General features: G+C 41.1%; 1 protein-coding gene across 2 annotated transcripts in view; it reads right to left on the bottom strand.

Annotated features, from left to right (window-relative positions):
* Csmd1 (CUB and Sushi multiple domains 1) overlaps positions 1–24822 on the bottom strand; it is a 1477900-nt gene that overhangs the window by 679170 nt on the left and 773908 nt on the right. For both annotated transcript variants that reach the window (XM_063234987.1, XM_063234988.1), the window contains exon 5: positions 1292–1499. In XM_063234987.1, the coding sequence (XP_063091057.1) occupies positions 1292–1499 (208 nt within the window). The remainder of the gene's footprint in view (positions 1–1291; positions 1500–24822) is intronic.

Here is a 24822-nt window from a genome sequence, read left to right as displayed (position 1 = left end):
GTGGAAGAAACCAAAGTGGAGTCCAGGATAGTCTTCTGATTCTGAGGTAGACACTGCCCACAAATTACTCTAAGGCCAAACCACCAAGCTGGACAATAATTTCAACAAATGCTCCAGTGATGCAACTATATAAAATGAGCACATGGGCCACACACTAGCCTAAAAGTGTTATTCAGGGTGAATCAATTAAAGTGAAGATGGCATGTTGCATTTTTGTTTTCTAATTGGAATATCATTAATCATAACCTAACAGCCAAAGAAGGAAGGGATTTATACAAATATAAATATTTACATGAATTTATATGAATATAAATATTTACATGAATACAAATTCATTGCCATGAGCCTTGACCTTTGAAGACAAAGCATGGTTCATTTTCAATGTGTTTCACATTTGGCCTTCTTATTGTTTAGCCTCTGTAATGAGATGAGACCCTGACCCTCAAGAAAAATTTATGACCACTGTTTTCATTTCTTCATCTATTTATAGACTTTCTCTGTGGTCCTCCCTAGCCTGAGTAGATTATCCCTGAATTGTTTCACTAATCAAGATCTGCAGTAGAAAACTGCAACAGTACAAAACCCAGATATTTAGAGTAAATATCAGCAGCCAACAAGTGAGTTCATTAGAGATGTAACTTAAGGCTTTAGACTCCTGCGTTTCTCTAAGTGTCCCATTTAAACTATCCCTGCTGGCGGCCAGTGTTTCCTGAAGCCAGCACTTCTGAAGCTACAGGGTGGCCATAATGCAGCGACTCTGGATTTCTGTGCTGAGCCATGCACACACCACATCATGGACCTCTCTGTGGATTTCAAGTGCATTGGACTTTGTATCACTAGGTTTGCCTGTGGCCTTCTTATTGTCACAGGCCCATCCTCAGAGGGAGCCCCTGGACTGCAGAGACCACAAGCAAGGAGTGGCAGCCCTACCACCACAGGTCTACAGCAGACTTGGTCTACAAGAATCAAAGTAACGCCACAGTCTCAGATCAGCTCCACAGTGACTCTGGCCCATACCAAACCCAGAGCCAGCCCTGTCCTTTAGCTGCACCTTCTGAATTGCTGTAATGATGCAACTCTATGTCAGATGGAGAACATTCCATTGCACAGGTGACTTCTCCAGCATCAAATACCAACACAAAGGCGGACCCGGAACTTTGCAATACATCACAGTTAAGAGGAGTCAATCTTGGACTCTCATGCTGGCAAGAGGATGTCCCCAGGAGCCACCTGGCCATGCCCAGTGGTATCTGTGTGACCACCCCAGCAGCCCACCTGTCCCCCGGCTCACCATATGGATGGTGCTTCTGTGCCGCTGATCTCCAGGAAGTCGTACCCATCCTCCAGCTGGAAGTCGGTGAAGACCAATGCAATGGTGTCCCCCGGCTCGGCAAGGACAGTCCAGGTGCAGTCAGCATTGTTCTCGTACTCAGAGGGGAAGTGTGGACTGGATATGGTGCTGCTGGTCCCCCGCAGGGTGCCTCCACAGGCACCTTCGGCTGCAGGGACATAAGAGGATACAGCGTTGTGTCTAAGGGTGCCTGCAGGGTGTGAAGGTGGCCCCAGCATGTTCCTATCAACCATAGATAAACACGTTCTGGACTCAAAATGGAGATGATCAGAAGAACCTCTTTGACTTGCTCACCTCTGTCTATGGAAAGGCTCACAGAAGATTAGTAGTCAAGCTGCATTAGGATCAAGTGGTTATTGTAGGAAAAAGTAGAATTATGGCTTTCTTGGGCTGGGTTAAGGGCAAATAAATTTGATAATAAAAAAGTGAAGTGTAGTACATTCTGTTAGTCTTTGGACAAGTCTATCTTTTCACAGGGAGATAAGGCAGACAAGAATAAATGAGATATATTTACTTAGTAGTAATTAAATCACATCTGAATGTAAATATATCACAAATTTGGCAATGCAAAAATGTCTACAGTGATATTTTGCAAGCATGAATACATCAGGTGTGTGTTCATCATCAGTAACATCCAATAAACACTTTCTAATATTTACATTTTCTTCTTTCCTCAGATTTCATTGTGTTCTCCAAATTTAAGTTCTCTCTGTACAAGAGAGGTCAAATGTGTACAAAACAAAAGTAGCTATAATACTTTGATTATATAAAAATGTGAGACATCCTCAAAGAATGGACTCAGGAGTTACCAGGGTTCAGTGCTGTGCTTGGATGACTGGAGGGAGGCAGAAAATTAAATACAACTTCCGAGCCTGTACCACTCCTTATGTACCCCAACTTCTTGGCATGCAAGTGCCCCTTCCAACTTTTAGGCTGGAAAATATCCATACACCTTGTTGTTCAGATTACAAGATTTCAGCATGAAAAAAATGATCAATTATTTTTGTAAGAGATTTTATCTTCTAAACTGAAATGTCTTCCATATCCAAATACATAATAGTACCTGAAGAAGTTCTACCGATTTATGATATTCACCGAGTAATGTGCTTTTAAATATGAATTATTGTGTTTTAGATTTAGATTTAAGTATATCTACAATGTGGTTAGTTTCTAAATTGTGTAACATGGCAAACAGTTTTTGAAGCATGGTTTTACTTGGGAAGATGAATCAGTAAATTTTAACTAATCACTCAATTAGTTAATTTCAGAAATCATATTTACTTATCAACTTATCTTCCAGTGCAGTTGCCAAAATATTTTCATTTCATTGTTCCAAACTATCACCAAATAAAAAGTCTGTGCTGATCAGAAATGAATTGCCTCTATTTTTGTAACTTTGAGTGTTCTATAGAAAGAAGGCTTCACTTAACAAAATACATTGAAATATGAAATTGGAATTTGAAAAATATTTGAAAGTCTTTCATAAACATGTTGCACATAAATTAGCATGTTTTAAGCTATAACATAATATATGAATTAATAATAGGAAATAACCCAATTATCTCAACTAAAAATGATGAATGTTTCTCAAGCAGAATAACCTAAAGTGAACCAGTCTACCCATGTTGTATTGTTTCAAAGCAAACATACAAACAAACCTAACATTTAAACCCACAGTGAAAAAGAATGTTTGCAGAATTACAAGAGAGGAATATTATTTAAAATTATTTGAATTATATTTTTAAGACGAAGACACAAAAGATACATGAAAAAAAGTTAAATTTCAGAATTAAGAAAATATACTGTGGCAAAGTTTCAGTCTGTCTTTTTATCACAGATAATCAAATTAGAACAACAGTGAAATATCGTCTAAAATCAATTTAAAAGCAAAAGTTTGAAAATGTATGAAAACCACGAGTAAAACCTGATCTATTTTATGTCCCTAATTTCAGTGTACATTAATGAGAAGCTGGCAAATTTGGTTATGATCAGCAGAAGAACGACTGTGTCCACATATTTTGGCAAACTTCTAAGGTTTCAGTCTTCCACTTATGGAGCATGTTCCGTGTCTACATTCCATGCTACGCTCTTTATGGCGACTCATTTAATCATTTCAAAACTGTATCAGGAAATTTTGTAACTGTTTCAATTCCACAATAGTTAAAAGCAAATTTTGAGTTATTTAAAAGAAAACAAATCCATCAACTGAGAAACCAAGAACATCATGAAACAAACCAACATGACCGATGGAGTAACGAGAGCTATTAGTCCAAATCCCTGATTGCACAGCAGAGTGTGTGATGCCTGCTACGTGGAGAAGCAGGGCAGTGCTGTGACACAGGCTCACACATGTGCAAGACAGCTGAGAACGAAGAACACACGGAGCACAGAAGACTTAAAGTAATTGTAGTCCCATGAGTGATTAAAAATCCTTCAATTTTTAAAAAAATCAACAGTTCAGTGAACAAAACCCTTCCTAAATTAATGAATGAAAGTGCATATAAGAGTAAAAGTGATATTTTGGGGTTGTTTGAATTAGACTTGATACTTCTCCGTTTCTTAATCCCATGGGTAAAACAAGAGAATAAAGTAATATCTGTAGTCCCTCTTTGCAATCTACATATGTAGATAAGGATGTCACAATGTTATATTTCCTTCAAGTGAAACACAGAAAGAAGGTAGGACCAACTCACCACTAGTTCTCACAGACTACATTATGATTACTCTTGGTTACATTATATAAAGAACCCAAAAGTATTTTTTGCAGTTTTCAGTGTTCAACAAGAGAACGAAAGCACATTACTACTTTTCAGTTACTGCTTTCCATTATTTTGAAGTATATCTCTTAGTACATTTAAATGGGCTTGGTTCTGCACACCTAAAATCTCAGCTGCTGAGGAGGCGGAGGAAAGAGAATACCTGCCTGGGCCCGCTGCAGCCTCCCTGTGCCTGCCTTCTGTAAGATGGTACCCACACAGCAGGCTCCATCCAGGGCTCTCCACACTCCTCGGAGACCCCAGTCCTAATGCTCATACTTCCTCTTTGGGCTTTCTAGCACCAAGAGTGTGTCTGTCTGCCATGGGGCAGCCACACGCCTAGGACTTCACATCTCCAAGGGCTGTTTGTAGATGAGGAGGGAGGAATTTGGTGAACAAATATTCCCCTTTGCTTCTGGAGAATTCTAGTGTGCAATTCACAGACAATCAAGAAAGCTCCAGGATGACTTTGTACACACCTGTTGCCCTAACATGAATCATACATTTAATATAAATTTATCCACTTCTCCACTTCCAAATTCTGTGTCTTGAATCTCTGCCCAAACACCCTGGTTCTATCTAAGCTGGATGTCAAAGCCCGCTCTTGGATGAAGGGGCCAAGCAAGCAGAGAGATGTGAGTTGTGCACGTCTGTACAGATACATTGTGATTCTTCAACCTCTAGCTTTGCTCACACAATTCTCCCTGTCTCAGAAGGAAGGCTATTACACATGAACTGCTCCTGAAAACCTGACCATTTTTATCCTCCCCAATATTAACTTACAAGAGTTTTCCAGTAATCCTCAGAGTGAGAAGACAACTTAGAGATTGGAAGAAAATGTTTCTAAAAGAAACATTTGATATGGTTTTGATATCCAGGATATGAGGAAAACAGTAATACAAAAAAAGTTATAAGTTCATGAAAATGGATAACACATTTACATAGACATTTCTTAAAAGAAGCTCTAAAAATGGACAACAGATAAATGAAAAACTGTTTGTCATTAATCATCAGGGAAATGTAAATTTAAACCAGAGTGAATACCACTATACTCTAGTGGGGATGACTGCTATCCAAATCTAAAGATAACAACTGTTTGGTGAGTGACAGGAATGGAGCCATTGCACACTGCTGATAAAAACATAAATCAGTGTAGCCATTGTGGAAACACAGGGGTTCCTCAAAAATTAAAAAAAAAAAAATGGAACTACCACGTGGACCCACAGCCTGCTTGCTGGGTGTTTGTCCACAGGAGATGAGATCAATACATCCAGGAGATATGGGGCTCATTGGTGCAGTGCAGCACTGTCCAAAGAGCCAGACACGGGGCAGCAGGTCTCTGTCAACAGAGGGACAAAAGAGACACGGTGGTGGTATGCACACCGAGGAAGTCTAATTAGTGACAAGATGAAACTCTCCTGCTTGTGATAACTTGAATAAACTCATTATGTAAAAATCAGTGAAAATCATTATTTGAAGTGAAGTGATCAAGGCACAGAAAGTCACATCCTGCATGGCTGCACTCATGTGTAGAATCTAAAGAAGCTGATTTCACAGACTGGCAGAGATGGGGGCAAGGCCAGGTGAGAGGCTGGGAGAGGAAGGAGAGAGGCTGAGGAGAGGCAGAGGAGAGGCTGGGAGAGGTAGGGGAGAAGCTGCGAGAAGCAGCGGAGAGGTAGGGGAGAGGCTGGGAGAGGCAGGAGAGGAGCAAGGGAGAGGCAGGAGAGAGAAGCGGGGAGGCTGGCCAGTGGATGCTGAGCTTCACAGAGAGGAAATCTGGTCTTGCATGGAGGGTGGAATATATATAAGACAACACGTATTTCGAAAAGCAGGAAGAGAGGATTTTAAATGTTTTCACCATAGAGGAATGATGAGCATTTGATCAAATAAGTGCAGTTAAACATTGGTGTATATATCTAATATTGTGTTATATAATATATTCTAGCATTATATACATACACACACACACACACACACACACACACACACACACATCACAGTATCCCAATAATGTGTAGTTTTTGTTTTTTGTATCAGTTTAAAAGCAAACCTCTCAGGGTTATCACAACTGACATTTGTTGATTCCCAATTCTTTGCCATGGGTTCCATACCAGAGTAAAAAGCAGCCCAGCCTTTGCCCAATGATTGCCAAGAATCTCCCCCAAGTGAGGCCTCGAGATGCTCCCTGGAGACAGCAGTGCTCCGGGCTGCACAGGGCTTATTCAGCTGAACCTCAGTTTTCTCTTCCTCACTTTATGTGGCAACATTACACAGAGCCTTTGAGCAAAGTCAGTGGAACCCTGATACAATTCTGTAGTAGTCTTTCTTAGAGTCAAGCTTAGTAATTGCTTCAGCTTATTTAATTTATAAAAATGCAAGGATAATTTTATGTTATTTTTCCTAAGTCTGTTCACATAAAGCAGCTGAAGGAAACAGGGTCCTTGAAACATGTTTTGAAAATTGTTTCTATTCTTGGTAATTTTTTCTCGGTACTTGCGCATATCCCATCTGGATCTGTCTACTTCTCCTGATCTTCTTATTTCTTGTATCTCTCCGCAGACCCATCATCCAATTGTTCCCCATTTTAAAAATCTCAATAAATGAACAATGTACATAGCTGTTAAATAGCTAAATAGCTGTTAAACAGAAGTAGCTGTTAAATTTTCAGTATTAAAAATTTCAGCTCTTTAGGAGGACACAAAAATCAGTGCCCCTACAATAGCTCTGCGATTGTTACTTAAAACAGTTCTTGCTAGAGAATTTTCATGTTTATGAAAAATAAGTATGTGGCAGAAGGAAGATAAAGTCTTTTATAGGAAAAATTACACCTTCAAATGTGAAAGTTTGCAATGTTACGAGGCCACTTCAGAAAGGAGACTGAACCTATTACACAAAACTACCAAAAATATAAAACATGCTAATAGCTTATTAATAAACTCTTTATTTCTAATATCCATTTATAAATAAGATACAAAAATGATTGCTTCCCTGGCTATGTGGAAGTTTCACTCCAGAGGTTAGGAGGTAGATTTGGGGAATGCATGCCACACCCCAGGCAATGGTTCTTAGGGCTATTCACAAAGGAGGTGGCTCCATCTGCCAAGCACACAAGCCAGGCTGGGGTAGAGGAGCTAGTTCTGCAAACTGCCTTTCTGAGCTTCCTGTGGCCTGGTGACAAGTAAGAGGGCACAACTTAAAGTTGACCGCAAGTGACTTTGTGGGTGTGTGTGTGCACTTGATGAAAAGGCTTCTGCACCACTTGCCCCAGTGACGTCCTTTTGGAAGCGCTAAATACTCAGCAGTGAGAACACCGCAAAGGGGGTGTTGAGCTGGATCCAATATCCCAGGACTCCTCATTCTCTGTCCCTGGCTTTTCTCTTTCCTCCTATACTTTTCCACACCTGGTTTGACCACTCTACACTTGGGGCCACCGCCACACTTTCTCCTGCCCCTGGCCTTTGCACCCACTTCCTGCCTGGGATGGTTCTCCCCACTGTCTCCAGGACACCCCACAGCTCAGTTTCCTGGCCTGACCTCTTCCCAGCCACCCAGTGACAGCTCACACCCAGCTCCTCAGCCTGCCTACCTCACTTCTCATGTTTCACTGAGACAAGGGTGAGTTAGTGATGAGGCTTCTCCTCTGCCTCCTTCCCTCCCTCCCTCCTTCCTTTCTCCCATTCTCCTTCCCTTCCCTCCTTCTTTCCATCCTTCCTTCCATCTCCCCCTTCCGTAGTTTATTTCTCCTCTTTGCTGTCTTTCTGAATGTCTACTGAAATTCCTTTGGATAATGATAAACAAGCCCCCATTTAGTTACCTTTACTAGGAGTCACAGAGATACAACAAGTGTATTTTGGGGGTTATGCTTGACCTCAGAGTATGCTTTGTCTCAGTACAAAGTATGAAGGATACAAAAAGAAGAGTCTCTAAGACCTGAAGCAAGACTCAGTGAAGTCATAGGTCAGGTAAAAAATGAATCACCAAGAATAAAGATTTTTAATTGTAGCAATCTATGGGAGGATTGTTTCCCTGTAGGTTTTGTTGGTTTGTTTGTAACAAACAGAAGCCATGAGGCCAGGGAATTTTCCAGTTTATACATTTTGTACATTCACAAGAGTGGAAGGAAAATTTCAAGAGGAGGTAACGTTAAAACAGACAAAGCAAAACATTAATAAAAGACCAGAAGGCGCATATTCCCAATTCCAGCAGTTTGCGAGGCTGGGGCAGGAAATTTGAGACAAACCTGGGAAAGTTAGTGGCTTAAGGAGACACTGCCTCGAAATAGAGAGAAAGGGAGAGGGGGAGAGAAACAGAGAGAAAATTTAAAAGGAGGGCTGGGGGTGCAGCACAGTTCCAAAGGCCTAGGTCCAATCTCCCAAACCATACTGGAAAACAATATGATGCGGAACAAAATGCAGGACAACCAGAAGAATTATTTAAAGTTCTGTTGATAACTATCTGATGAAACTAGAAGTCACACATAAAATGTAAAATACATTACAACAAATAGGTGACTATTTAGATAATTGTAGCAAATACTTTAGTGCTATCCCTCTACATATATTAATATGAGAAACTCCTTTTTCATAGATGTTAATAAGCTAGGAAAATAGATCAACATTTTCAGGCTTTTATACTAATTGTATTAACTATTGAATTACTATTGTATTGGTAGCCATTTTCAAATTTAGAAAGTTAAAAACATGAGTATCTAAATAAAATATTGTCTTGTTTATTTACTAATTATGCAGAAGAAAAAAATGAATTTAGTTTCAAACTACTAGGCAAATACTCTACAAGAGCAGTTAGTATGCAGTAATTTCTTTAAAAAATAGAACAATGGGTATCACTCTATAATCAGATCAGTATTTTAAAATTTGAGCCACTGGAAATTCCAGTGAATGAATTATAGGTTCCAAGTACAAAATAGTAACAAGAGGATAGGTTCTGGCTCCCACCCAGAATCCTATCTCAGCAATTTTTTAAATATATTTCCTATAGCGAATTTTTATAAAGCTTTCAATTTGGAAGAAAGATTGCACAGCTAAATGAAATTTGAATGCCTTTGAGTTAATCTAATAAGTAAAGATATTTAATAACGATGTATCAGAATCTACTGATTTCTGTAAGTAAGGAGAATAGTTCTAAAGGTAAGCAGAAATCAAAGTGCCATGGTTTGTTTTTTTTTTCCCTTGAGGAAATGCAAACTTGTGAAAACAGTTTTATTCTGTTAAACATTAAAATGTGTCCCTTGCCTGGCTGTAAAATTTGCTAGGAATTTATGTTACAGACATAGTTCACAATACCGAAACACTATCCAGAAGCATATCATCGCCCAGTCTGTCATGAAAACTTGAAGTTACTACACTTGCGGGGAGGAATACGCCTCAGAGTAGGCCAGGGTCCGGCCGGGTGCGTGTCCGGCCTGTATGCTTCCCTCGTGTTGGTGGCTGGGCTCCAGGAATTCCTAAATTACTGCATTAATGCGGTGCAGGACCGAAAGCTGGGTACAGGGCCTCCTATCAGTTTTTAAACTTGCAGGGAAAATAAGGATTCGCTCCCATTTCCAATGTCACCTTCGGTTGCTAATGCTGGGTGACATCACTTGACATACTTTCCCTAAAGCCTCTGTAGGACACTGGTGCCTGTGAAAGCTCAATGCCTGATTTTCCAGGTTTCAGCCAGGTTATGCCACCTACGCTGGTGGCTTTCCAAGGAATTCTGGCTTCCTCTGTGCCCCTTTCCCACCCTTTATGAAGGGGAGCTATCAGGGCATCCACTGGTGAGGTGTTGAGAAGGAGAAATGGGAACCACCCTAAAATCCCTGTAAGTGTGCAGTGCCCTGTCATACCACCATACCACCTGGCTCCCCCTTGACGCCTGAGAGTGGCTCCTGCTCCAGGAAGACGCAGGGCCTTGAGGGCCTGAGCACATGGAGATGGGGAGGGGCCTTGTGTGAAGTGCGGCTGCTGTCCCTGGGCTGCAGGGATTGCAGCGAGTTACCCTGGGGAGAAACACACATTGCTGGGTCGAGGTCACTGAGACTTCCTTCAAACCACCCAAGAGCAGTCATGGTGTAGCAGTTGATTGGATCCTTGTTGAGTAAGTAATCATAGGTGTTAAGTGCTTGCTCCCAGGGTCAGACTCTCATTCCTGGGTCTCCACTCTCAGAGTTGTTAGCAAGGTCGGCATGTGGCTATCTGCCCCAAGCTCCCACTCCTCAGCTCCACAGCCCGACACACACACATCAGACATCTGTCCTTACCTTCCAGCCTTGCAGTCATACCAGGTTTATTCTGAGCCTGCATCCATTGGAGATGATCCTCACACCTCCTCCTCCATGACGATCATGGCAAGAAGCCCAAGTCTCCTGGTTCTGGCCTTGTCCGTTTGCATTTCATCCATGCAAAGGCCTCCACATCACTCTTCTCAGCCCTCTAGCCCCATCCCTCCCAAACTCGAGGTCCTCTGAAACTTAAGGTGGCTTATAGATATAGATTTTCCACTTTCCCCTTCTAATGCAGCTGGGTGGCTGGAATGGGACCCAAAGGGCATCCAGGCATACTTAGGTGGTGCTGATGCCACCTCCTGCACTTGCCCCACCGGCCAATGGAAACTGGTGACCTGTGTCTGTGTGACTTGGGAGTACCAATAACAGGCTCTCAGCCTCTGTACCCAGTCCCAGGCTGAGGATATAAGCCCACAGGCAATCCATGCTCTCTTCTCTCATTATGAGACTTGGACTTGCACTATTTAATAAAATAATCTACTAAGTTCACATATGACAAGCACTCTTGGTACTTAGGTATCGTGATTGCATAATTTATATGTGGCCAAGATGACTCCCATCCACTCAGTGCAAGGCCCAGGACTGCAGTGGGACCCTAGGTACCATCCAGGATGCTGTGTCCCGCAGAAGTCAGTGTTCCCTCTGTAGCCTGTGTACCCCCTTCCTGCGGGTGGATCCCAGGTCCTCTCTGTGAATGTCACTACCACCCTGCATTGCTTCCACTCTTCCCTTTTCATGGGGTACCCTGCTGTGACTCCAATGTCCACCGAATCAAGCTCCTGCCTCCTCCGTGTACAAATGAGTGCACAAGTGTCCCAGAGCCACTCTGTGTACAAATGAGTGCACAAGTGTGTCCCAGAGCCACTGACCTTCGATCTCCTGGCTTCCTCTCCCAGTGTTCAGCTCTGGCCTCCCCAGAGGGTCTCCATTTTGGTTGATGTCAGTGCTGACACAAGCAGCTCTTTGCATGATTAGGTTCTCAGTGCGTTCTGCTTTGGTCTGTCAAAACCCAGCTCCAAACTGACACACTCCCATCCCAGCCTTTCTGCTCCTTGCTGCCACTAGGTGGTGACTTTCCTCAGCCACAATCTAAACTGTCCCCGTTCATGTGCTTAATTTCCCTATTCCCAGACCATTCACTTCAGCACCTGCACTCCGGCAGTGCGCCAACACTGGTGGACGTGGAATGCGGAGACCATGCAAGTCGTCACTCTCCTCACCCCCATCCTCACATGTCACCTGCCACTCAGGTGCTCATCCTTTGCATCACTGCCCTGAACTGACCTTCATGAAGCCCGGGTTTCCCACTTCAATTTCCTCACACAACCCCACTTCGGAGCTTGCACAGATACTTATATTCTTATCATGACTTTTTTATATGGTTTTAATGCTACCAAATTCATCAAATTAAAAATAAATAGCCACATCGAAAATTAATTTTGAGAATGACTATGTAGGGCATTGAAGATTTGATTGTTCAGTTTGCAAAAAAACATAACGTTCCTAAAACTATGTCCTTAGGAAATATCTAAACAGAAGAATTAAAAGCCCTGGGACAGGTATGCAGCCACGAATCGCAGCATCCCATGTAGAAGGAATAAACCCTGGACACAGCCATTATGTTTAATTATGGGGAGAGAGAATGCTAATAACAAGCACAATACTGAGGGCAAAATGATGCCAATTAACACTGAAAAATTTCTGTGCACCAGTCTCTCAAAGGAGACCGTGGGCTCCAGTACCTCACGACTGGAGTTGGCATCCATGCCACCCTGATGCCTCTGGTTGTGGTGACTGCAGCACCAACAGCAGTGAAAGACACCAAGCACTGACAGCTCTTCCTTTAGTCCTCGGCCACACAGAGACTAAGTGTCTATCCACTTTAACAGTTCAGGACCTTGAGCTTTGCAGGACAGTACCTGCTCAAAGCCCTGCCAGCCAGCATGCCGTGAAAGCAGGAGCTTCAGTGTTAGGGTTCTCACATTCATCTTGACCCTGCAGCCCTTCTGGTGAACGGCGTGCAAGCCACAAGCACTTCTGCTGCACTAGACAGGAGTACACATCTCATGCTGTAACCTTAACCTGACGCCAATCCAGAATAAAATATTAAAAATATAAAGTAACCCATAAAAATAAGACTAACTGGCAAAGACCTCTAAGATTAGTTGTTAAACCTGTTGTGAGTTTGTATTTCATGAGATAACATAAATATAATCGCAAAGTGCCTGAGATGTAGAGAAAAGCAAACTGCGGAGACCAGGCTTCCTACCACCTAATGCTGAGACTTACTTTTCAACATATTTTTTTCAGTTTGGGTAGCACTTCCCTTGCAGTTGGTTATTGCTCAGTACCCAAGAGTGATGCTTTACATTACATTGTCTAAATCCACTCAGTTAACATAAACCAGATCTGTGTATGAAACTTTCCCATTCAGTCTTACTTGGCACAGCTGGGTCCCGACTCACTTAGGATCCCTCTTATGCTGTGACTGCCCTGCTATAGCTGGCAAAGCACAACTGGGTTTTAAATAGGGCAGAGTTTATCAACACCATCAAGGCAGCCTGCTCTTCCTGCCCCAGATGTCCCTGACCTTTATCTGCACCCAAATATGCAGAAAGCCTTGACTGATGCTCATCAAGCATTGACAAGTGACATATTGTCATTGGCAGACAAATTATGTAAGGTTTCACACTTAGCAGGATTCCTAGTTCTGGGTGGTTCTAAACAGAGTCTAACTGTGTTTCTGTTAGCAGGTTTAATAAAGGCGTCTCTGCCACTGCCTCTGGGGAACTTTCACTCTTCCAGGAATGCACAACTGTCCTACAGTGCATAAAATTAAACAATCCCTAAAATATTAAAAAAAAATCAAAACAGCTGTCTCATCTCCTATTCCTCAAACTGTCACATAACAGTGACAGTGTGTTGTGACATATTTAGGGGGCTAATTATCTTAAACATGTGTATTTAGACAGACAGAAGCCAGGATAGAACTTGATTGAGGGAGTGGCCTTGGTTTCCAGGGATGAGTCCTATGTCGCTCTTCTGTGGTTTACGGATCCTTCTCCCAAACAAGAAACAAAGAGACAACAGGATCAACATCAGAACATCCTCTTCTTGTCCACGCCCCATGGGGGTGAGGCAGGAAGCCAGACCCCACATGGCACTGCGTGGGTTCCATGCCTGACTAGAGAGAAGCTGAGAGCAGGATGATTTTAAGAGATGACTGTCTGTCGGTTTGCTCTGAGATGCAGCACTCACCACATTTCTAATTACATCCTATACAGACCTGTGAGCCAATCTCCTCATCCAGCCCCCATGGCTTGGGTACATCTTTCAAGAAGAAAATACTTGTATCACTCAAGTTTAGATATTTGCTTCATAATTCCAACTTAGGCTCCTTTAAACATATTTTCTTTTTTATCTTTTTAATATTTTCTTAGACTATGTTTATGATGCAGAATACACAATCTTGTTTTAGGAGGTAAAGATATCATACTTTGATCCTTTTTTATTCCCTCTCCTTCCCTATAATTCTTCCCACCCCTTTTCCATCTCCATACTATTTACTTCCCTGTTTCCTGCCAACTCTCCTTCACTGTAATCAACAGAGATTCCACTGTTGCATGAACTGATAAAGCGAAAAAATCACACAGATGCATGTGCACACACACACACACACACACACACACACACATATATACACATAGAGGGAGATACTATTCAACCACAAACAATGTTATATGTACAAATATGAACTCTAAATTATTTTAGTACACGAAATAAGTCATACACCGAAAGACAACAGCTACATGTTCACTTTGATATGAAGCTGATAAAAAGTAGACTGGAATGGAATAGAGGGATTATTAGAGGCAAAAAAGGTGTGTGCAAAAGGAGGACTCAACGGGAAGAATACTCTTTAACAAAGAGTTATAAAGCTATAATTTCTGGTATTGTGCAGTACTTGGAGAGGACTATCATATGCAATAATTTTTGTATAGTTTATGACTCCTTAAAAGTCAAAGATTAAATATTCCAAATCCCATATAAAAATAATGAGACAGAAATGTTAATTATATAGATCTGATCAGCTCATATTTTTATGTGTATTGAAACATCACATGCTATTACATCAAATAGTAAAATTAAAATAACCATAACTTTAGAGGGCAAAATAATACAAGAAAAACTAGAAAAAAGACTTTTCTACAAAGAGTTCAACAAGACACACTTGGTGGCTCTGAGAGCAATGTGGTGCACTGCACAGTGGGGAGGTAGTGGAGTGAGACACAGCGCACGGTGTGGAATGGGTAAAGTGAGGCACAGTACACACTGGGGAGGAGGTGAAGTGAGACAGTGCACAGTGGCCATGTGGTGAAGTGATACTGTGCTGCGACAAGAGCTTACTCAACACCTACAGGATGGGGGCAGTGACTATCATTCCAAATATTGAGCAGTAAATTAGTGAAATAAATTACAGTCCTTCATAAAGAGCAGAGTTCATTCACAGTAATGCTGCGAATCAGAAGCAGAAGATAGCTCCATTATTGCGATGAAGACATAATATTAATTAAGAAGGAAAAAATAAAGATGATTTAAATTTTAAGATGAAAGGAAGGGAATCTGAGCATGGATGGGCTAGTTGTTGGCCATGTCTACAGATCACCTTGTCCCCGAATTCATGTGTACTGTGTTGTAGCCACATGGCTGAGTTCACATGGCGTTGTGTGTGTGGAGAGAACACCACACTGTGGGCATCTGTCTGCAGACATCCCGGTCTTCTGCCACTCCCACCACTGCAGGCAGCAGGCTGGCAGCTCTGATTGAAAGCCACACACAGAAGATACCAGGCTCCAAATCATTATTGATATCAGACTCAGCTACTTGGGAGGAATGTTCATTTTGAATTAACATGAACACACACTATTTGTTTTTGAGCCTGCTCACATCACATTATCAAAGCAAGCAGAATGAAAAGGTCTTGGTACAAATATGAAACAAAAGTAATTACAGCTTCATCCTGAGTGACAGTGGCAAAGAAAGAGCTCATGCCAACTCTTCTCTGGGTGGCACAGGGCTTGGAACGCTGTGACCCTAGGGGAGGATGTCTGTGACAGGCGGGTACTTGGCTCTGCAGTGAATAGCATTTACACTGTGAGAGTAATGTCTATTGCTTTTCAACTTTTAAAAGCAGGCTTTAGACATATTAAGGAGGATTCATTGTGATCACAGAAAAATGTTGATTTTAACAGATGTGATATTGCAAATCTTATGCTACAGCAGAGGAGACAGTGAGGGAAGGAAGAACACAGCCAGCATGGGGCTGAAGGCCAGGAGCTTCACAGAGTAGAAAGAGAAGGAAAGAGGTGCTGCCCACATCAAGGAGATGGACCAAGCCCACTCTTCAGAGGGACACAGAAAAGAAGCAGAAATCTAATTCCTACTGGCAGGAGCAAGACTCTCCCACTGCAGGCAAAAAATCCCTGCCACCTGCAACTTTGAAGTTAGGTGTTTTATTTTGGCTCACATTTTCTGTGGGTTTAGTCCATGGTGGCATATGTCCAAGACAGGAACACCACGGTAGAAGTGCCTGGTGGAAGAAAGTTATATACCCTACAGAAGCCAGATGGAAAGACAGAAGTGAGGGGCTGGGGACAGGAATACAGCCTTCCAGGTAACAGTCCCCAAACCCACCTCCAATCAGTTTCTGCTTCCTAAAAGCACATTCAGCAACGAACTCATCAGGGATCAGTTGGACAAACGATTATTACATCCTAATTATCCAGTAATCTTCCACACACATGATCCTTTTGGGAGAATTTTAGATCTGACCCATAACATATAGTATTCACATTGTGCAGCAAATGTGTGGAAATATGTATGATACTGGGAGAAGCAAGACATGGCAAGGAAAAGTGATGGAATTAATGGTGTCAAAAATGATCAGTAAGATGTCATCTGAGAAGTATAAATCAATCAAGCAAAGATGAATCAGATAAACATATTACATTGAAGACAAGATGACAGCAAACCTCAGGAGGGATGCATGCTGCCAAGTCTGTGGCACGGGCTGTATGTTTGCCAAGGGCAGGCTTTCCATTCTCATTTCATTTTGGGCCACATACATATGCCACATAGATGGAACACATTTTAGTAATAGTGAAATGCAACCATGAAAATTATATCCAATGTGTTATTACACCCAATCAAAAGTTTAAAATTGCTGCCCCCATGTTGGTTCCAGCAATAATTGTTCCCTGTCCCTGCCTCTAGGTGACCTCACAGGCAAATAGCTCATGCACTCATAGACTTCCGCGCACTGACAAAACTGTGCAAGTGTGACTTCTGGACATCTTTCTACAGAAGCCCACTGGAGTCCTGAGTGCACTCAGACTATTCCAAGGAGCAGCACATGCAAAAACAAGTTCTGGGCAAGGCTGTAATTGGGCCGTCCAGACCTTTGGCTTTAGGAATTTCAGCTCCCTAATTGCAGCTAAGAACTACATTCTAAAGCACACTGTCCAAATCCTGAGTGCCTCTCACAGAAAAGACGGGGCTAGAGAAGGTGGTCTGTGTGCAGGAGTGAAACTGGCTATTGGGTGGGGTGGGCTACAGCTTCACATGTCTTTATGGCAACTGCCCACCCTATTTCTAGAGATTAAGCCAAGCTTACAGTTTTTAGAGCCAGCAATCATTTATGTCCTCTAATACCTCGTCTCCTTGGTGACCACAGGTGGAGAATTAGGCTGCTTGTGTAAGATCAGGCTACTACTGAAAAGAGGAAATCGGTAATCAGGGAGATGGGCCAGGAAGGGACCACACAGTGACCACCAAGTGGTACAAAGTTAATTTCCATTCTCATCATGGAGACTGAGGTGAAGAAAATCACTCCCTGAGATTTCTTCGGATTACACAAGAGTTTTCCTCTGCAGGAGGATTTTCTGACTATAGATCTGCTCCACTATTTTCAGTCCTTCTCGTATGACTCTGTCATCAGTCTGAAGATGATGGGCTGCCTTTCACACTGCTCCTTCAAGAACAAAGTCTTTGCCTTTCTTTTTGGTACTGTATTTCCTTTCAATGTTCTAGAAGCCAAAAGAATGATTTACTATACGGGCCAGTCATTCATATTAGGATTTAATTATTAAATAGGGCAACCAACCCTGAACAGGAAGCCATTCAAATCATAAGCAAAATCACTCTTCACTCCTGGTGTTTGGTATCTTCTTCTTTATGGTCACCCCTGCTGGCGAATGTGAACCCCAACAAGGCGACGTGAAAACAGTGCATCCTTTCAAGGACCAGGAGGGGCCAGGGCCATGGCAATGAAGAGCCATAAATACAGTGGAAAACAGAAGATCAAGGATACGTGGGAATGAGCTGGGCAAATGTTCCTTCTTAGAAACACATCTGGATGTGACCTCCTTCCTGGGAAGCAGCCACTCAGTGCTGGTCTTCTGCCTCCAGAAGGTCTGGAATTCTACTGATAAGCCTGCTCGTGGTTGACCAAGTGGAGGGTGGGTGCTGTTTGTGCGGAACAGAGCCTCAGCACACCATGAATGGTGTCATAAATGACCAGCAAGATGTCACTTAAAGAGTTTTAAATCAATCAAGAAGAATCCAGGTGGCTACATGTAGTGTACACTCGTGCATGTACACACACACGCACACACACACAAACACACACACACACACACACACACACACACACACACACACCCCTTACAAGTATTACTGTTCAGGTTAAAGCCAACAAGTGAAATGAAAAATGAAACTCTGAATCATAGGCTAACCATCACAGTGCATAGAGGAGGAGTGTCACTACTAGCATCTCTGTCAAGAAAATTCCTCAAGGCGCCTAGCCATCGGTGTGCAGAGGAGGAGCTGCGCAGATCCGGAGCGCCTGCAGAAGCCCCTTCCTTTGTCTGGAGGAGGAGGGATCCCAGGTTCCTGAGGTACCTCGGCCTGTGCCCAGCCGCGCCTAGCCATCGGGGTGCAGAGGAGGAGCTGCACGGATCCGGAGCGCCTGCAGAAGCCCCTTCCTTTGTCTGGAGGAGGAGGGATCCCAGGTTCCTGAGGCACCTCGGCCTGTGCCCAGCCGCGCCTAGCCATCGGTGTGCAGAGGAGGAGCTGCGCGGATCCGGAGCGCCTGCAGAAGCCCCTTCCTTTGTCTGGAGGAGGAGGGATCCCAGGTTCCTGGGGCACCTCGGCCTGTGCCCAGCCGCGCCTAGCCATCTGCATGCAGAGGAGGAGCTGGGTGGATCCGGAGTGCCCATAGGAGGCCCTTCCTTTGTCTGGAGGACTGTGGATATCTCTGCAAGCAGGGAGGGATCACAGGCTCCTGAGGCACTGCGGCCTATGGTGAGTACCCTAACCCGGCTGCCATCCAAGAGCTGTGGATCTACCAAGGGGCAGGTGGGCGCACAGTGTCCCTGAGGCCCAGCTTGTCTGGAACCGCGGAGTTCTGAACAAGCAGAGGAGGGCCATTGGTTTTGCAGGCCCAATGGCCTGGGGTAGAGAGGCGCTAGAGTCTCAGTAGCTGCAAACATAGAAGGGGATTTTCAACAGATCCTGAGGAGGCTTTCAAATAACACTTGAAACACAGAAATATAGGAAAATGACAAAACGAAAGACCAAATTACAACTTCAAACCTCCAGCCCATCTCAGGAAACCCTAGGAGGAATGTATTTAGAAGAAAATATACCCCTTCCTCCTCATATATCAGACACAATAGCTACTGAAGTTGACAAGCAACTCCAGGAAGCTTTAAAGAAATTCAAACTCGAAATAATATCCCAGATAAAAGAAGAAATGATAAAAGAAATGAAAGAGATTCTAAATATATCTAAAGAAAACACAGATAAAAAATTGGAGGAACTAAACAAAAAGATAGAATCCCTAGATGAGCAATATAAGAAACAAACAGAATACATAATGCAGATGCACAGAGATATACAGGAAATAAAAAACTCCACTGAAAGTTGTAAAAACCGCCTTAATGAAAGTGAAGATAGAATTTCAGACCTTGAAGACAGGATTGCAGCTAGTGAACAGGAAAGGAAAGATCTTTTAAAAATAACAAGAAATCAGGAAACAAAAAATCAACAACTTCAAGATGATGCAAAGAAGAATAACATAAGAATGATAGGGATTAATGAAAAAGAAGGAGACAACATAAAGGATATCAAGAGGATATTTAGAGAAGCAATAGCTGAAAACTTCCCAAGCATGAGATCAGAAACTGACATCAGGATCAGTGAAGCATATAGAACTCCAAATAGTCATAACCAAAATAAAACTACACCCAGACATATAATAATCACCATCCCAGAAATCCAACACAAGAATAGATTATTAAAAGCTGTCAGAGAAAAAAGACAGATCACTTATAAAGGAAAACCTATCAGAATCACAGCAGACTTCTCATCACAAACAATAAAGTCAAGAAGAGCATGGAGTGAAGTATTCCAGATCCTAAAGCAAAATGATTTCCAACCTAGACTAATATATCCTGCAAAACTATCATTTAAAATAGATGGTGAAATACGATACTTCCATGACAAAGAACAGCTGAAGAACTTCATGAACACCAAACCAACCCTGCAAAAAATATTGAAAGACAGTTTAGATACACAAAGGAAAAAACCACTAAGCAAAGCAAATAATTAAACAGAACAGAAAGATAAAGATGCAACAGCAGAGAGATAAGATTCCTACAATTAACCAACATTTAACAGTAATAACCATTAATGTAAATGGTCTCAATGCACCAATCAAAAGAAACAGACTAGCAGAATGGATCAAGAAACAAAATCCAACCATATGCTGTTTACAGGAAACCCATCTAACCCAGAAGGATACTCACAGACTGAAAGTCAAAGGATGGAAAACAATTCTTCATGCAGCAGGAATCCAAAAAAAGGCAGGAGTAGCCATTCTGTTTGCAGACAACGTGAACTTTAAACCAACAATGACCATAAAGGATAAAGAAGGTCACTACATACTCATAAGGGGAAAACTCCAAGAGGAAGAGATAACTATCTTAAATATATACGCACCAAACTCCAGAGCACCCAGTTATATAAAACAATTATTAACAGAAATGAAAACTCAAATTATCAGTAACACAATTGTAACAGGAGACCTTAATACGCCATTGACACCAAGGGACAGATCGACCAGACAGAAAATGAGTAAAGAAATAACAGAACTGAATCATACCTGTGAACAAATGGGTTTGATAGACATATACAGAATGTTCCACCCAACAACATCAGAATACACATTCTTCTCAGCAGTACATGGATCATTTTCTAAAATAGACCATATATTAGCTCATAGAACATATTTAAACAAGTGCAAAAGAGCTGAAATCATCCCTTGCATGTTATCGGATCACAGCGCTCTGAAATTAGAAATTAACGATAAAAGATACTGCAAAAATCCCACAAACACATGGAAACTGAATAACACACTCTTGAGTAATCAGTGGGTCACAGAAGAAATTAAAGAAGAAATCAAACAATACCTAAAAGAAAATGAAAATGCAGATACAACTTACCGGAATCTGTGGGATGCAATGAAAGCCGTCCTGAGAGGAAAATTTATTGCACTGAGTTCCCACATCAGGAAAACAGAACGAATACAAATAAATAACTTGATGCTACACCTCAAACAGCTAGAAAAAGAAGAGCAAGTCAAGCCCAAGGCCAAAAGAAGAGAGGAAATTATAAAAATCAGAGCAGAAATCAATGCAATAGAGACTAAGAAAACAATCCAAAGGATCAACAAATCAAAGAGTTGGTTCTTTGAAAGAATAAATAAAATTGATAAGCCCCTAGCCAACCTTATTTAAAAAAGGGAAGAAAAAGCTCAAATTCATGCAATAAGAAATGAAAAAGGAGAAGTCACTACAGACCCAATAGAAATACAGAAGATCATCAACACCTATTTCGAAAACCTCTACTCTCAAAAGTTTGATAACACAGAAGAAATAGATTCTTAGAAGCGTATGAAGTGCCAAAGCTAGATCAAGAGGATGTAAAATTGTTGAATAACCCAATCTCGGTTACTGAAATTGAAAATGTAATTAAGTCCTTACCCACCAAGAAGAGCCCAGGCCCAGATGGATTCACTGCAGAATTTTACAAGAAATACAAAGAAGACCTAATGCCGACACTCCTCAAACTATTCAATGAAATTGAAAGGGAAGCAATCCTTCCTAAGTCATTCCTGGAAGCAAATATTACTCTAGTACCAAAACCTGAGAAAGACCCAACTATAAAAGAGAACTATAGACCGATCTCCCTAATGAACACAGATGCAAAAATCCTCAATAAAATATTGGCAAATAGGATCCAGCAAATCATCAAGAAGATTATACACCATGACCAGGTGGGATTCATCCCAGGGATGCAAGGATGGTTCAACATACGCAAATCAATAAATGTAATCCACCATATCAATAAAGCCAAAAATAAGAATCACATGATCATCTCTATAGATGCAGAAAAAGCCTTCGATAAGGTCCAACACTTATTCATGATAACAACTTTACAGAAAATTGGAATAAATGGTCTTTACCTCAATATAATAAAGGCCATTTATGACAAACCAACAGCCAGCATCATACTAAATGGCCAAAAATTGAAAGCCTTTACTTTAAAATCGGGTACAAGACAAGGATGTCCTTTATCACCACTCCTGTTTAATATAGTACTGGAAGTACTAGCCAGAGCAATTAGGCAAGAAAGAGAAATAAAAGGGGTAAAGATAGGAAAAGAAGAAGTTAAATTATCATTGTTTGCAGATGACATGATACTCTACATAGAAGACCCCCTAAACTCCATTGAAATACTCTTAGATACAATAAATAAATTCAGTAATGTGGCTGGATACAAAATCAATACTCAGAAATCAATAGCATTCCTATACACGAACAACAAAATTACAGAGAGGGAAATAAGAGAAACTGGACTATTCATATTAGCAAGCAAAAAAATGAAATATTTAGGAATTACTCTTACGAAAGAAGTAAAAGACTTATACAGTGAAAATTATAATACACTGAAAAAGGAAATTGAAAATGATCTCAGAAAATGGAAAGACATCCCTTGCTCATGGATAGGAAGAACAAACATTGTGAAAATGGCCATTCTCCCAAAACTCTTATACAGATTCAATGCAATCCCAATAGAAATACCATCAACATACCTTATAGATCTAGAGAAATCACTCCTAAATTTCATCTGGAACCAGAAGAGACCTAGAATCACAAAGGCAATTCTAAGCAGCAAAGACAAAGCAGGAGGCATCACAATCCCTGACTTGAAGTTATACTACAAAGCAACAGTAGTAAAATCAACATGGTATTGGAATCAAAACAGAGCTGAAGATCAGTGGAATAGATTAGAAGATACAACCACAACTACAAACACACTCAACCACCTTATTTTTGATAAAGGAGCCAAGCAGGTTCACTGGAAGAACGACAGTCTCTTTAATAAATGGTGCTGGAAAAACTGGCTCTCCATTTGCCGAAAACTAAAGCTAGACCCATGTCTATCACCATGTACTAAATTAAAATCTAAATGGGTCAAAGATCTGAATATTAAAACAGAAACACTAAATCTATTGGAAGACAAAATAGGTAGAAACCTTGGAGACATAGGAATAGGTAAAGAATTCATGAACAGGACTCAAACCGCACGGGAAATACTTCCCAGAATCAATAACTGGGACCACTTCTTATTAAAAAGTTTTTGCATGTCAAAGGAAATCTCCAGCATAGTGAAAAGAAAACCCACAAACTGGGAAAAGATTTTAGTGAACTCTCTCTCAGACAAGGGCCTCTTGTCTAAAACATACAAAGAATTAAAGAAACTCAGACCTCCGAAATTCAAAGATCCAATCCAAAAATGGGCATCTGAGATGAATATGCAATTCTCAGATGAAGAAATGCAAATGGCAAATAAATACATGAAAAAATGCTCATCATCATTGGTCATTAGAGAAATGCAAATTAAAACCACACTGAGATACCATCTCACTCCTGAAAGAATGGCCAGGATCAAGAAAACCAACAACAAATGCTGGAGAGGCTGTGGGGAAAAAGGAACTCTCCTGCACTGCTGGTGGGAGTGTAGACTGGTACAGCCTTTGTGGAGATCTGTCTGGAGATTTCTCAAAAAGTTGGGACTGGAAATCCCATTTATTCCAGCTATTCCACTTCTAGGCATATTCCCAGAAGAACTGAAAGCATCATACCACAGTGATATATGTGCACCTATGTTTATAGCAGCACAATTTGTAATCGCCAGATCTTGGAAACAACCCAAGTGCCCATCAACTGAGGAATGGATAAAAAAGTTGTGGTATTTCTATACAATGGAGTATTATTCAGCTATAAAGAAGGATCGCATTGAGATATTTATCAATAAATGGGCGCAGCTTGAGACCATACTCATAAGTGAAATAAATCAATCTCCCATGTGTGAATACCGAATAATTTCCCTAATGTAAGTAATGATTCAAATATATAAAAATATGTGGTAATCATGATTCCCCATTAGGTGGCCTTGAAGTCTTATAGAGTTTTCACTCATTAATTAGAAAGGCTTTATTCTGGGCTTCTTGATATGAAAATATTTGAAGCTAGAGTATATGAAGTTTTACCCAAATATTTCAAGGAAAAAGACACTATGGTAACTACTATTAAGTCAGGTTATAAGGTGGTGAAGTACTAGGTTATTGAAACAGTCATGCTGTGACCTCTATTGTTATATTGTTATGTCCTGTTTTATCTCAATCTCCCCCTTATGGTTTCAAAAAAAATTATTTAGTCATTTCTTATGTTTGTCTTAATTAAAGAAAAATTCAAAAAAAATTAGGATATATAAATAGTAACTCTTTTCGATTTCCTATTAACTTGTTTTGAAGTCCTGTAGTACTCCCACGATCTTGTTTTGACTGATTAGACTCTGTTCCATTCTATATGATAGTATCAAGTTTGAAGACATAGGCAACTACTTTGAAGACAATAAGATTCACTAAGATACCCATTCTGGTTTGACTATTGTCTTCTTTGGAAGTCCTGTAATGTTTACAATGCCTAAGTTTTATTGGTCTTGTTCTCTACTGTTTTGTCCAACTTTATAATATCTAATAAGATAGACAATTCTTTTTAAGGAAACAAGGGACAACGTTGATAACCATTGTTGATAAACTTGTACTCTGTTCTACACCATGTGCTATGTCTATCCTTGGTATTGACTGACAGCTTTGTTTTGCCATATTTGACTGTATTCTCCCCCAGCCAAAGAAAGTAATAAGCACTAAGGAGTAATAAAATCCAAGATGTGTAAATTTTGTTGTAAAAAAGAGAGGGAAAAAAAAAAAGAAAAAGAGCTCTAACGGATATAACAGCAAG

This window comes from Cavia porcellus, unplaced genomic scaffold (genome assembly GCF_034190915.1).
Source record: "Cavia porcellus strain 051 isolate PalLab524CR breed Dunkin Hartley unplaced genomic scaffold, mCavPor4.1 scaffold_24, whole genome shotgun sequence".
NCBI classification, from domain to species: Eukaryota; Metazoa; Chordata; class Mammalia; order Rodentia; family Caviidae; genus Cavia; species Cavia porcellus.
Note: the sequence above shows the minus strand (reverse complement) of the source record. Positions and strands in the feature narration are given on the sequence as shown.